Below are 13,872 nucleotides of genomic sequence, written 5' to 3'. Positions count from 1 at the left end.
CAAAGAAAGGACTAGTCAAATAAGCCTGGCTCAGGCCTCATTAACTTTTCTGTACTTGCTGCCACTGCCACTGCCACTGCCAACCATTTTGGAACCTGTCTTCCCTGTTGCTGGTCCATTTTGCAGCATCCTACACTTTGAGGTCTTTGTTTAAAACACAGGCAGGTGCAGACGCTGCTATGAAAGCCAGCGCTGGGGAGTTCTCTCAGCCCAGCCCTCATCTCCAGAATGTAGTCTGAGCTCTGACTGGTGGCTAGCCCACTCTGCTTCCCTGACTGCATCCCCAGAGACCAGAGAATGAAAGCTGTGGACAGAAACCCCCTCACCACAAGCATCTGTCCCCAGGGCATGTGGCTGCATATGCTTGATGGGCAGACTTGGCCACATTAAGTGGTGCCTTTCCCATCTTGTGCAACACTGGTGGCTCGTTATTAAACTATAGACACTTTTTTAAGAAAAAGGAGAAATAAGGGGAACTTACCTAAAGAGAAACCTGGAGGCATTGACAGGAAGGAAACTACATGGGGACATCTTTGTGCCAGGACCTTGGTTGAGTTGGTTACCTCCAGGGAATTAGCAGAGGTTACTGAATCAACAGAGTGACAAGGTGATTGATGGGCTACTCCGCTGGGGCTGTGATGTTGGGGTAGGATGGGACAAGGACAAGAGAAACATGTACAGTGACAGCCATTCCCCATGGGGTTCATGGAGCTGCAGGCTGGAAAGCAATGGGCAAGAGATTGCTGTTTTCAAAATTTAAATACTATTCTTAAAAATTAGAGCCTAAGGCTGAAGGATTAGGTTTTGTGGAGGCATGTGTAGGGCCTACCACCTCCTTTGGTTTATTTATTTCAAGCAGGATGCAGGCTTTTCCAATTATGAATGCTCTGACTAGCCAGAAGGTAGTGTAGCTCAGTGATAAGAGCGTGGGTGACAAGGGCCAGCCTGGACCTGGGTTCAAATCTCAACTACCTGTAAATCTGTATTTTTTTTAATCTACAAAACAGTAGTATTTATAGTTGCTAACTCAGAAGGCTGTTGTGAAGAACCCATGAGATAATGTGGGCAAAGGACTTGGCCAATGCCAGATATACAGTGAAAGTGAAAGTATTAGTCACTCAGTCATGTCCGACTCTTTGTAACCCCATGGACTCCCCATGGAGCCTGCCAGGCTCCTCTGGAATTTTCCAGGCAAGAATACTGGAGTGGGTAGCCATTCCCTTCTCCAGGGGATTGTCTCAACCCAGGAATCGAGGCCAGGTCTCCTGCATTGCAAGCAGATTCTTTACCATCTGAGCCTAAGTGCTCAATATGTGTGACACAAAATGGCTGGCTTCAGTGCTAAGTGCATTATGGCAACCATTCAACACTTTAACAATATATGCAGATCACAGAAGATATAAGATAAGTCATATAAAATCTCTGCCTTCAAAGAGTTTAGAATCTAGTGGACAAGTCACTGAACAAACAAGAAACTGCCCCTCCAAAGTGAGATGAGCACATACAAGGTCTTAAACTCAGGGCTGAAGGAACGTGGGGTGAGGAGTGATCAGAGCTGGAGGGAAAGAAGGTGAAATTCAAGTCTTCTTGTCCCACCAGGCCTCAGTAGGAGACCTCGTCCCTCCCTTAGTGTACCCACACAGTTATCCAGGTGTGGGAGCTGAGGCCTCTGTAGTTAAGATCTGTGTAATATGTATATATGGGTAGGAGCAGGTGAGGAGCTGCCACATGTGGTATATGGTTGGGAGCTGACTGTGGTATATGGTTGGACTCTTGACTGAACTTTTTCTTTTTCTATTTCTTCTTTTTAAAAAAAAAATTGCACAACCAGAAAGACATCTAGCGTTCCAGACTCCCGAAGTCCTGGTCTCTACACCGCATGGATGTTATCCACCTCCTCTGTGTCCTCTCAAGGCAGTATTTCAGACAGTGATCCCCGGCAGAGCCGGCCCTTCAAGTCCGTCTTCGTGCCCACGGCCATAGTCAACCCTGTGCGGAGCCCAGCCAGCCTGGGGACCCTAGGGCAGGGCTCTCTCCGCAAAGGACGAGGTAGCATGAGAAAGAGTAAGTAGTGGCGGAGAGGTACGTGCCTAGACCTAAGGGATGGGGGCGATCTCACTCTGGGCAAACAGAGTAGTTTTGGGGGTTTGTTCTTTTTTTTTTTTTTTTTTTGCTAAAACAAGGATTTTTGCTTTAAGGTTGCTTTACATTTCCCAAATATCAAGTTGTTTTATTAGGTTAAGCAAGACAGACTCAAGGTCACAGCCCTCAGTCTACACACACACACACACACTGATTGGGATGATACCAGCCCTGAGTACCAACATGTAATTAGAATATGGCCTAGGTTGGATGCTGGTTCTTATTAAGACAGAACGACCAAAGCACTTGCTGGATCAGTGTTTCTCAAACTGTGTTCCGTGGAAACCCTCAGGGGGTACCAAAAGGGAAATGAAGGATGCAGGGGAGGAGGAAAAGAGGAGTTGATGCTAAGAGCCCCTGAATCCCACTTTGTTTAACTAATATATGTACAAGTTTAAAAAATTATATTGTACAAAATTACATTATATTGTACAAATATATCCTTCCAATCCTTCACCCTCAGTCCCAAGTTCTCATCCATGTACATGCATACCATGTAATCTTAATACACTGTTCTTCACCTTGCTTTTATTTTTATATAACATCCACATTGCACGCATGGCAGTTACATAACTTCCCTCATCTTAAAAGTCATGCTTTTATCTTCTAATATATTGAACCTCTGCATAAGACTTCATTTTGGGGGTTCTAAAAAGTTTCTGAGACCCATTGTTCTATAACACATCAAATCTCTATATTTGTACACCTCTCTAGAAGATGACAAAAAGCCAAGCTAAGTCAACTTGATTTGTTCTACATCCCCTGACTTAGCCTGGGCTCTGCCACCCCTCCTTCGAATTTAAAAAAATATAATTAAAGGTGAAAATGCAGTACTAGTCAGAGCAAAGGATTCACATGTGGGGCAATATGCCACACAGGAAAATGCCCTCAGAAAATTAAAGCTATTTTCTTAGTTCTACTCTTTCTCAGTGCTTTCCAGTCGCCTGCTTGCCTACTGATCCCAGCAGTCTTACCTCTTCATTTGAGCCACTCGTGCCTCTCTCCTGCACCCTCCAGTGCCATCCTCCCCCCTCTCCCTGCAACACACACAATAAGTAATCCCACCACAATCGCCTTGGTTGGGCAAGTTACTTACTTCTTGGGTCTTCAGTTTTCTCGTTTGAAAAATGAAAATAAAAATAGCACCTATCTCATCAGAGTAATAAAAGAATCCATTTAATAGTAATGACATGGTGCCTGGCACACAATAAGCACTCAAGAAATGTTAGCTATTTTTATAGCATTAGTGTCTTATCAGTATTATCATAGCTCTTAGAATTCAGCAGATCATGTTAGGTCCACCCATAATGTGAATGTATCATTTCACTTAGTGCTGAAATGTTCACATTTATGAATGCCGAGAAGAACATCCCCATGGCAATGTTTCCCACTTCCTTTTGGACACTTCCTGTCTTCCTTTACATATATCTTGATCAACTTGGAGTTTTGATCGATTGCATTATGTGCACATGTAATAAGCTCCAATCTCTTGGAAATTAGGAACCCATAAGATAAATAGATATGGCAATAAACTGATTTTGCACTCATTTCCAAGAGCCTAAGGACAGGTCCAGGCTTCCTTGATGGCTCAGACAGTAAAGAATCCACCTGCAATGTGGGAGACCTGGATTCGATCCCTGGGTTGGGAAGATCCCTTAGAGGAGGGTATGGCAACACCCTCCAGTATTCTTGCCTGGAGAATCTCTATGGACAGAGGTGCTAGGTGGACTACAGTCCATGGGGTTGCAAAGAGTCAGACACAACTGAGCGACTAAGCACAGCACAGCAAGGACAGGTCTGCCCAGCATGGCTTTGACTTTTCTAGGTCCCCAAAGCTTTCTCTCTCTCCCTTTGCCCAAGGTGAGGCTGGTCAAGCTATCAATCTCCCCAAAGCAAAGAGAAATGACAGAGAATTGACTATGTGCACCTCACAGGGCTGTCAGTGGAAAAATAAATGTCGACATTGAAAGGTCAGACTCGTGTAAGCAGTGGCTGGCTTGCCGGCGGTGGCTGAGAATACCGACGCTCTTGAGTGAGTGTCTGCTTTTCATGTTCACACCCATCCTGATGAAGAATCACGACACAGAACACGGCCTTAGATGGGCCCTCTGTGCCAGGCACACGTAACTTTGATTCACACACGTGTCCATAGAGTGTCACAGAGGACTAACATCTCTGCTATGGCTACAGATGCTGGGAGACCCTTATGGAGAAATGACCCACAATGCGGCTCAGAGTGTCTCTCCCACTACACCCCTCAGAGTGCAATAACTTGCTGATTCTCCAGATCACCTATAGGACATGTGCTCAAGGGGTGGGGATCTCCTGTGTTCTAGAGAATTTGAGGGGAAGGAATGGCTTTCTTTTACAGAGGAGGCTCATCTCAGTTAAAAGCAAAAAAAAAAAAAGGGGGGGTGGAATGAGCTCAGGGAAGTAAAAGGGGCAAAACCAAACTCCTGGACCATGCATGCATTTTTACAGTTTGCTTCTCCTTTACCTAAAAAAGAAAAAAAAAAAGTTTTCAAACATGGGGGCATTTATTATGTTCCAGGCACTATCCTAACACTTTGCATGCATCATAAAATATAATCTCACTCCAGCCCATGAGGTACTGTTGTTAGCTCCAGTTTACAACCAGAGGGTCTGAGGAGCAGGAAGGTGATGTGACTGACTGGACCCCGGTTCCTTGAGAAGAGATCAGATTCCAGAGCCTGTGTCATGGGACTTCCGAAGCTCAACCGCTCCCAACCCTAACTCGGAAATAGCCTTTCCAGATTTACTTCCAACTACTGTCACATTTGCCCAGTACACATGGTCTCTAAATCCCACTCAGCCTTCCTCCCCACAGACCCGATGAAGAGCAGAGGTCCCCACACCACAGGCCTAATGCTTCCATCAGAACTTTCTTCAAGAAGCTGGTCAGAGTCCCCTCCCCTCTCTCCTGCCCTCTCCCTCCTGCTCATGCCTCTCTGCTGACTCATTCTTGTGAGTCTCAATGTCTGCTGTCTCTTGCGTTGCCTCTGCTTTTGTGTCCTTTTTGGTCTGCATGACATTTCTGTTCTCTTCTCACTGTGAAGCCCTGTCTTTAGTACTGTCTTCTTCATTTCCCATCTTTAAGGCCTGGAAGGAGATCATAGAAGTGTGTGTGTGTGTGAAAGAAAGAGAGAGAGAGAGAAAGAGAGACAGAGACAGAGAGACAGACAGAGGACAAATGGAGGTAATACACCTTCTGACACCAACCCCTACCAACATTCACCTAGCCAGTCATTGGCTGCCAGCATTGGCAAGCAGCACTAAAAAAAGAATAAGGTCACCTTTGAAAGACCCTGGGAGAATGTGAGCACAGTCAAATTGGGAAAGCACTTAACTATTCTGGGATATCAGGATGCACTGCCTACCCAGCCCCTCCTCTCCACCCCCAGCTGCTGTCAGCCGCCCCAGGGCTGATATCTCTGTCTTGTAATTCCCCAGATGGATCTCTGCAGAGACCCGTCCAGTCGGGGATCCCCACCCTAGTGGTGGGCTCCTTCAGACGCAGCCCCACCATGGTGGTCCAGCCTCAGCAGTTCCAGTTCTACCAGCCACAGGGGGCCCCCTCCTCAGCCTCCACAGTGGTGGCGGAGCTGGGACCCAAGCCCACTTCCACCGGGGAGCCTGCCATCACGTGTGTCAGCAGGGGCAGCGACACCAGGATCCACACGGCAGCCAGCTCCCTCATCATGGAAGGCAAAGAAATCCCCATCAAGAGTGAGCCTCTCCCCAAACCGCCTGCATCTGCCCCGCCCTCCATCCTGGTGAAACCAGAAAACGCAAGAAACGGCAGTGAGAAGGTAGGAGTAGGTGACATGGCGCAGCGGTAAAGAATCCTCCCGCCAATGCAGGAGACACAAGAGAAGTGTGTTCAGTCCCTGGGTTGGGAAGATCCCCTGGAGGAGGAAATGGCAATCCACTCCAGTATTCTTGCCTAGAATGTTCTATGAACAGAGAAGCTTGGCAGACTACAGTCCATGGGGGTCACAAAGATTTAGACACAACTGAACATGCATGCATGACCATGAGGTGAAGTGAGGGGGGCCTGATTCTTTAGACCCCTAACTTTGCACAGTGTCTCAGCTCCTGAGATTTCAACTTTGAATGGACAAGGAATCAAAGGAATCCTCACACACAACCTTTCCCCTCCACATCCTCATACCACCTCCATCCTCCCTGGACATGTTACTGAATCTCCTTGATGCTTCCAGAATATCTCATACATCCTACTTTCAAGGCCCAGAGATGACTTGAGAAAGCATGGCTTTAGCCTCAGATACAATGTTGTTTTAAATTCCAGCTCTGCTGCTTGCTAGCTGGTGACTCCAGTTGAAACATTTCACCTTTCTGAGATTCTTTTGCTTAATCTGTAAAATGGCAGTACAAAGAGTCATAGCCTCACAGGATTGGAGTGGAAATTAAATGAGATGAGTAAAGTGCTTACACAGGAAATAATGTGTACCTGTTCACAGTATGGAGGAGGTAACTGAGACACAGGAAAGAGTAAGTGGCTTGTCAAGGTCACACAGAGCTAAAACTATTCAATTGACCATTATCAGGACCTTTGTGGTTCTATGGCTTTTTTTTTGTAAACGTATTATGTTCTCAATAATATCCTTGAGGAAAGAAGGATGGTGGGATGGAGGAGGTAACAAGAAAATTAGGTGACTGTTATTATTTAGTTTTGGGGCTTCCCTGGTGGCTCAGCAGTAAAGAATCTGCCTGCAATGCAGGTGACACAGGTTCAGTCCCTGGTTCAGGAAGATCCCCTGGAGAAGGGAATGGCAATCCACTCCAGTATTCTTGCCTGGAGAATCCCATGGACAGAGGAGCCTGGCAGGCTACAGTCTATGGGGTCGCAAAAGAGTCAGACATGACTTAGCGACTAAACAAACAAACAAAAGACAGGGAATGGCCAAGGTAAACACTGATTGTACCAGACAGATCCTGTAACAGGCTAGGAAAGAAGGGAGAGAGGAAAGGCTTATGCAAATGTGAGATGGTGACTCCCACACAGACAGGGAGCTGCTGATCAGCACCAGCCAACTGTTGGCAGAATGGGGCCCCGGCCCTGGTGCACCTGAGCTGTTTCATAAGAGACAGATGAAATCCTGACTTTTATATATGCAGTCTCCCAATTTTTCGTGTTAGCAGCTAAAACTCTTAAACCTTCTGTAGACAAAGTGTAGTCAGCGGTGTCTAGTTTGCTGGCTCTGCTTTGAGGATTTATAAGTTTATCACAGAACTTGATGCAGTCAGCAGGTAGGCCTCAGGGAAGAGGTATGCCTCAAGACAGGCCTTACTGGCAGGTGGAGAAGAGAGAGGGGAGGTGAACTTCTTATATTTTCTCAAAAGGATCATACCCTCTTGCCCAGGACCCTGTTCTTAGGTCAGTGATTGCCCCTTCTATTTCTGCTAGATAATCCCCATTCTTCAGTTCTTGATTGAAATAACTCTGCCTTTAGGAGGCCCTCCATGACAAGCCCCATTCCAGCTTCAATTGGATAGTCCTACCCACTCCCTTAGCATCTTATTCTTCCCCACGGGAGCACTGGTTCTCACTATCATCTTTCAGGGCAGTTCTGTTCACTCTTGGATTTGTACATAGCACCTGACAGAGTGGTGATCCCTGGGACTCTCATGCAGACACAAGTATTTGCTGGAGGAACCCATGAATGAGGCATTCCCAGAAGGGACAAGGGTAAAGGAACAACGTGAGCCAAGTCCCAGGGGGAAACAGCACAGTTCTCACACTTCAGCCATGTCCCTTTGTTCTCCTGTCTTACAGCAAGTCAAAACTGTGAGATTTCAGAACTACAGTCCTCCTCCCGCCAAACACCACACCTCCGGGAAGCCTGAACAGCCAGCCACCCCGAAGGGGTCCCAGCCTGAGGCAGCCCCCTTGGGCCCGGAGATGACCATCCTGTTCGCCCACCGAAGTGGCTGCCACTCTGGACAGCAGACAGACCTCCGGAGGAAGTCAGCTTTTAGCAAAACCGTGACCCCGGCGTCCACTGCCTCGGCCACGCAGACTGCGTTTCCCAGCAAATGAATCTACAGGCGGCTTTTCCTAGACCCCAAAGAGGTGAATTGCATTTAAATATAGTATGCCTCCACTGAGGGCGTCCTGCTGTTCTTTGGGGACTCGAGCATGGGTCCTGTTCTGCCTTGTTTAGCTCCAGGAAAGGACAGGTGGGAGCACAGATTCCTGCCTTGGCTAGGAAGGTAGACTAGGTGACCTTGCAGACGTAATGATTCAATGTCTCAAGACGACTGCCCAGACTAAGGAATGGGAGCTCATCCTGCCCACTCTCGTCCTAGTATGGAGTGTGCACTCCTCATTCCCTGTGCTCTGTGTAGAATTTCTATGATGCTCTAAAGCGGGGTTCAGCCGGGGGTCACAGTGGTAGAATGCTGGCATTACTTCTTTGACCTCAGCATCTTAGAACAGTTTCTGCCATCTTCTGGGGCCTGGATACAGGCCACTAGTAGGCACCGTATCTTTTTCCCCTCCATTGAGTCACAATCCTGGCTGCCAAGGGAGAACTTTTGGGAAGAGTATGAGACGAATGCTGTGAACATTCCAAGAACCCTCTAAACCAAAAAGAGTCAGCTCCCTGGCTTTGTTCCAGACAAGGTTAGAGAGAAAGCTGACTGCTGTCGTACTTGAAGCTTCTCAATCTGTTTGCCCACTTACAGTCCTACACAGTAGATAAGCAGGAAGCATGTACTTATGGAGAGGGTCCTGTATGGTACTATGGACCATCGTTCATCCCTGGCTCTAGACTGACTTCCCCAAGAAAACACAACATGCTTAGAAACAACTTCATAAGGGGTTTAAGTTTAGATATTCATTCTGTTTGCACTGCAAACAGTCTTTACTTCCACTGATTTCTTCTATTTGGGGCAGACTAGATGTTTCCCTGGGTTGCAGGATAAGGTTACAATATTATGGGGAAGATGGCAATCCACAGCTGGGTGGGGGTCCCTTCTAGAAGAAAGTGTCTGTAAAAGGGACTGGACAAATAAAGTTGGAGAGGAAAGGGAGTAAGAAGGAGGAGATGATGAGAATGAGAGAGAAAGACAGAGGGTTAGGGAATGAGTCAGAGAAGACCAAAGAGGAGGAGATCAACCTTAACATTCTTGGCAGGTAGGGAAAGAAGGGCGGAGTCTGCAAAGCTAGGCAACCTCACTAAGATGGGGGCTGACTGAGTGGGACAGCCAGGCAGAGCCTTGTAAATAAGGCTAAAGGGCAGCCCAGGGAGCAGAGACAATGCTGTAAGACAAACCATTAATTCTCATTAAACTTAACTGTTGTGATTTAACATTTATTGCATGCCCATCAATGTGGGCACTTCAGTGCATGAATGCCGTTTACTACTAAGCCTGGATATCATTTAAAAAAAAAAAAAGACAAGTCTAATTAGACCTTCTCCCTGGACAGTTCTTAAAGACACTGGGATTAAAAACATTTATCTTTTACATACCAACCACACACTTGGCAAATTGAATTATCCAGACTTTTCCAGACCTTCATAAAACACAAACAAAACCATCCTCCTGCCAAGGACTACTGCACATGTCAGACCTTTGGGGTTGGTAGGGCCAATGTGGCAACACGTTCTGGTGCTTCTGAGAGATACTGACCCATGTCTAGCCACAAAATCGTCACCCCCAACTGCATGATTCAGTGAGGGGAAAACAGTCATCCAGATGGAGAAATGGAGAAAAGTCACCAAGACAGGCAGGCATCGTATGATTTGTCAAAATATGAGTACCTACCCCTCGTATTTACCCCAAAAAGTACTCGCAATGAGTTTAGCAATCTGCCCCCAGAGCAGCAGACATGTGACATGCCCAAACAACCAAATATTTACTCTGTGCCTCAGTAGCACTGGAGCCAGTTAATTTTTACCTGTTGTGGCTGAAAAGCAGGTTGTCTGTGTGTAATGAAGACACAATCCATGCCCTCCAAATGAAACAGAATATTTATTCCATTGCCCATGATCTCTATAAAGTAACCTTTCTGAGAATTGTAAGCAATACCAGACTGGCCACTCCCATTCCATCCAGCCCCCTTTGCCCTGCTCAGCAGCAAACTCCCTCCCTCCCAAACAAATCCCATCTCTGCCGAGTCACCTGAGGATTTGAAAAGGATGGTACAAGCTGAACTCACTGCCACTCTCTGTCGTTTGTTCCATCACCATGTTGGATACTACATCCTCTCCTATAATGTCCACCATAACCTTATAAGGCAAATGTAACTATTCCAATTACAGAGCCTAGGAAGCTGAGGCTTGTAGGGTAACTGCAGACAGTGGCAGAGCGAGTTTGAGAGCTGCCCTCACCCTGAGTCCAAGCTACCTAACTTCAGAGCCTAACTCAGGACTATGCTCAGTGAACCAAAAGACCATCCTTGGTGTCAGTCTACCGCCTTCAGACTCTAGAGAGGAGGCACAGTGCGGTGGTCACAGTTGTCGGCTCTGCTGCACACAGACTAGGTCCAGTCCTCATTTACCACGTGCTGGCTGTGTGATGCTGCGCAAGTTACTTGACTTCTCTAGGCTTTGTCTTCTTAAAAGCTATGATAACAGTGCCAGCCTCACTGGGTAACCGTGAGGGTTAACTGAGGTAACATAAAGTGACTGAAGTCATGCTGGTACATAGTGAATACCTGAAAAAGATTAGCCTTGAATGTTTTTAAGGAAGTGGGCTATTGAAATTCCAGGCAAGAAAGTCTAAATAAAGGCCTGCCCAAGGCTGTGGCGCTAAAAGGAGACCAAGTAACCTAGTCATGGAGGTCAAGACACAGTCTAAGCTGAGTCCTGAAGGACAGGAAAGAGTCAGGCAGGCAAAAGGATAGGAGAAAGGGTGTCCAAGCGGGGTAAGAAGCACTGGCAATGGGTTTAAATGTAGCAACCAAGTCAAGTTCTCTTGTACCCAAGCACAAAGAATCCGCTCCTGTGTGGAACATTCCAGGGATCCCAGGTGGGTGTGGAACACCTCACGTCTGAAGCCAGACATTCCTGTGAGAGCTCTATACCCTCAGCCAAGACTCGGAGTCCCTAGAAGAGGCCCGCCTTCACCCTGTGATCAGCCCTGACACCTCAGTGCAAGGAAAGCTGCTGTGGGCGGGCTGTGCTGGGGCAGGCACAGAGCGGGGGACACCTGAGAGACAAAGGAGGGGCACAACCAGTTGAGGACAGACCCTGAGGACCACACTTGAGGAAATGGTTGCCGTAAGCAGCTAGTGGTAGAGAAACCTGCCTGCCAGTGCAGGAGACCTAAGAGACCTTCAATTCCTGGGTCAGGAAGATTCCCTGGAGGAGGGCATGGCACCCTCTCCCGTATTCTTGCCTGGAGAATCCCATGGACAGAAGAACCTGGTGGGCTACAGCCCGTGGGGTTGCACAGAGTCAGACACGACTGAGCGACTGAGCATGCACACAAACAGCATCAAGGTCCTCCCTTAAAGCCTGTCTCCTTCCCGGCTCGCGTGGGACCGGCTCCCCCGCCCCCTCCCATAGACAGAGCTTCTACAGGAAGATTTTAAAGCAATGGCCCCACCTGTGACTCAGTGAGAGGCCGAACTAAATCACTGACTTCTGACTCACAGATTTCCAGCTTCCCTGGGACGTTCAGAAAGTCCATCTCATCAGGCCCGCACTCCCGATGGGCAGCCATCCGGAGGTAGCTGCGTCAAGGTCAAGATTTCAGTGAAAATGGACACTTGCTCTTCAATTTGCCTTGACCGCAGCAGCCTGTTTCACTCACTCACATGACCTGCACCTGAACTGGGCATGTTCCCCTCCAGACTGTGCTCCACTTCCTCTCAGAAGCATTCTAAACCCCTTCCACGTAGAGCTGGGTCCCCAGATACCAGCTGATCCAGGCACACACGTCTCAGGAGCATAAAGGTCCCTTCCAGGGCCCTACAGGATGCCGTTCAGTAGTTTTGGGGTGGGGACTAGGCATATGTGTTTTCGACAAGCTCCCTAAGTGATTCTGCTGCTCCTGCTAAGTCGCTTCAGTCGTGTCCAACTCTGTGCGACCCCATAGACGGCAGCCCACCAGGCTCCCCCGTCCCTGGGATTCTCCAGGCAAGAACACTGGAGTGGGTTGCCATTTCTTTCTCCAATGCATGAAAGTGAAAAGTGAAAGTGAAGTCGCTCTGTCATGCCTGACTCTTAGCAACCTCATGGACTGCAGCCTTCCAGGCTCCTCCATCCATGGGATTTTCCAGGCAAGAGTACTGGAGTGGGGTGCCATCGCCTTCTCCGAAGTGATTCAGAGGTACATAACAAATGAGAGAAAGTTCACCTTTCTTAAATGGTATAGCAGTGCTGACATTTGGCTCTGACATTCAGCAGGAATATGGTCACACTGGTTGTCAATATATTGAAAGCGTCCTGTACTGATAGGTGAATGATAAATTCTCTGAGCTTCTCAGGGCCTCTCCCTGCTCTTGCACCCTGGTTCTTTCTCCAGGTCCTCCCCATCGCTCTCCCGTCCAAAATCTAAGGCCAGCTGCAGTTGAGACCTGCAGCAATGAAACCCTTCTTCATTCTGATTAGCTGGTGCCTATGACATACTGGCAGAGAAGGCAATGGCACCCCACTCCAGTACTCTTGCCTGGAGAATTCCATGGACAGAGGAGCCTGGTGGGCTGTAGTCCATGGGGTCGCTAAGAGTTGGACAGGGCTGTAGTCCATGGGGTCGCTAAGAGTTGGACATAACTAAGCGAATTCACTTTCACTTTTCACTTTTTATGCATTGGAGAAGGAAATGGCAACCCACTCCAGTATTCTTGCCTGGAGAATCCCATGGACGGGATAGCCTGGTGGGCTGCCGTCTATGGGGTCACACAGAGTCGGACACGACTGAAGCGACTTAGCAGCAGCAGCAGCAGCAGCAGCATGACATACTGGGCTCCCCTGGTGGCTCAGACAATAAAGACTGCCTGCAGTGCAGGAGACCTGGGTTTGACCCGTGGTTGGGAAGATCCCCTGCAGAAGGGAATGGCTACCCATTCCAGTATTCTTGCCTGGGAAATCCCACGGACAGAGGAGCCTAGGGTCGCAAAAAGTCAGACATGACTGAGCGACTAACACTTTCACTATGTCATACTGATTCTGAAATGTCTGGTTACCCTGTTGTACAGAGTAAGGCTCAGAGAGGTCACTCAGAAGTTGAGAGCACTACTATCAAGCCCAACACTCTTCCTGGCCCCCATCCTGGCCTCTGTTCAGCCCTTAACATTTGCCTTTGTAGGCCCTCAGCTGAGGCAAGGAGCTGACTTGGAGGACAGGTGAACATGCCTGTTCACCTGTCTTTTTCAGCTAAGAGTTTCCTAGGTGTAAATGATGCACTTCAGTGTCCTAGCTCCTCTGGTCTCATACAGGCAGGTAAGGAAGCACGTACTTTACTTCAACAAGATGAACAGGCCCCCATCTTGATCCTCTCACTGCCTCTTCACACAGGCCAGCCCCACAGTGTCCGACTCCCTGCCCGGGGAGTGAGCAGCTGAAGCAGGCAGGATAACAAGGGCCTCTCCAGCTGGGAGCATGTGCTTAACAAGCTGGGCCCTCCCGGGGTGGCAGCTGCTGCCACTGAGGCTTCTCTCACTTATGTCTTGAGCGTGAAGGCCCCAGTTCCCCCTCGGGTTGAGTGAAGAGAATGTTAGCACTTGCAGAAACCTCT

General features: G+C 48.1%; 1 protein-coding gene across 4 annotated transcripts in view; it reads left to right on the top strand.

Moving 5' to 3' along the window:
* Window positions 1-13,872, top strand: part of SH3RF2 (SH3 domain containing ring finger 2) — a 151,135-nt gene that overhangs the window by 123,664 nt on the left and 13,599 nt on the right. For 3 of the 4 annotated variants that reach the window (XM_025292503.3, XM_044947520.2, XM_044947521.2), the window contains 3 exons: window positions 1,832-2,064; window positions 5,614-5,972; window positions 7,961-8,257. In XM_025292503.3, coding sequence (XP_025148288.3) covers window positions 1,832-2,064; window positions 5,614-5,972; window positions 7,961-8,224 — 856 coding nt within the window. In that variant the 3' untranslated portion in view covers window positions 8,225-8,257. Of the gene's footprint in view, window positions 1-1,831; window positions 2,065-5,613; window positions 5,973-7,960; window positions 8,293-13,872 lie in introns of those variants that run through there. The other variant, XM_025292502.3, reaches the window with a different exon arrangement.

Source organism: Bubalus bubalis, chromosome 9 (assembly GCF_019923935.1).
Source record: "Bubalus bubalis isolate 160015118507 breed Murrah chromosome 9, NDDB_SH_1, whole genome shotgun sequence".
Taxonomy (NCBI): domain Eukaryota; kingdom Metazoa; phylum Chordata; class Mammalia; order Artiodactyla; family Bovidae; genus Bubalus; species Bubalus bubalis.
This window is presented reverse-complemented; position numbering and strand designations above follow the sequence as displayed.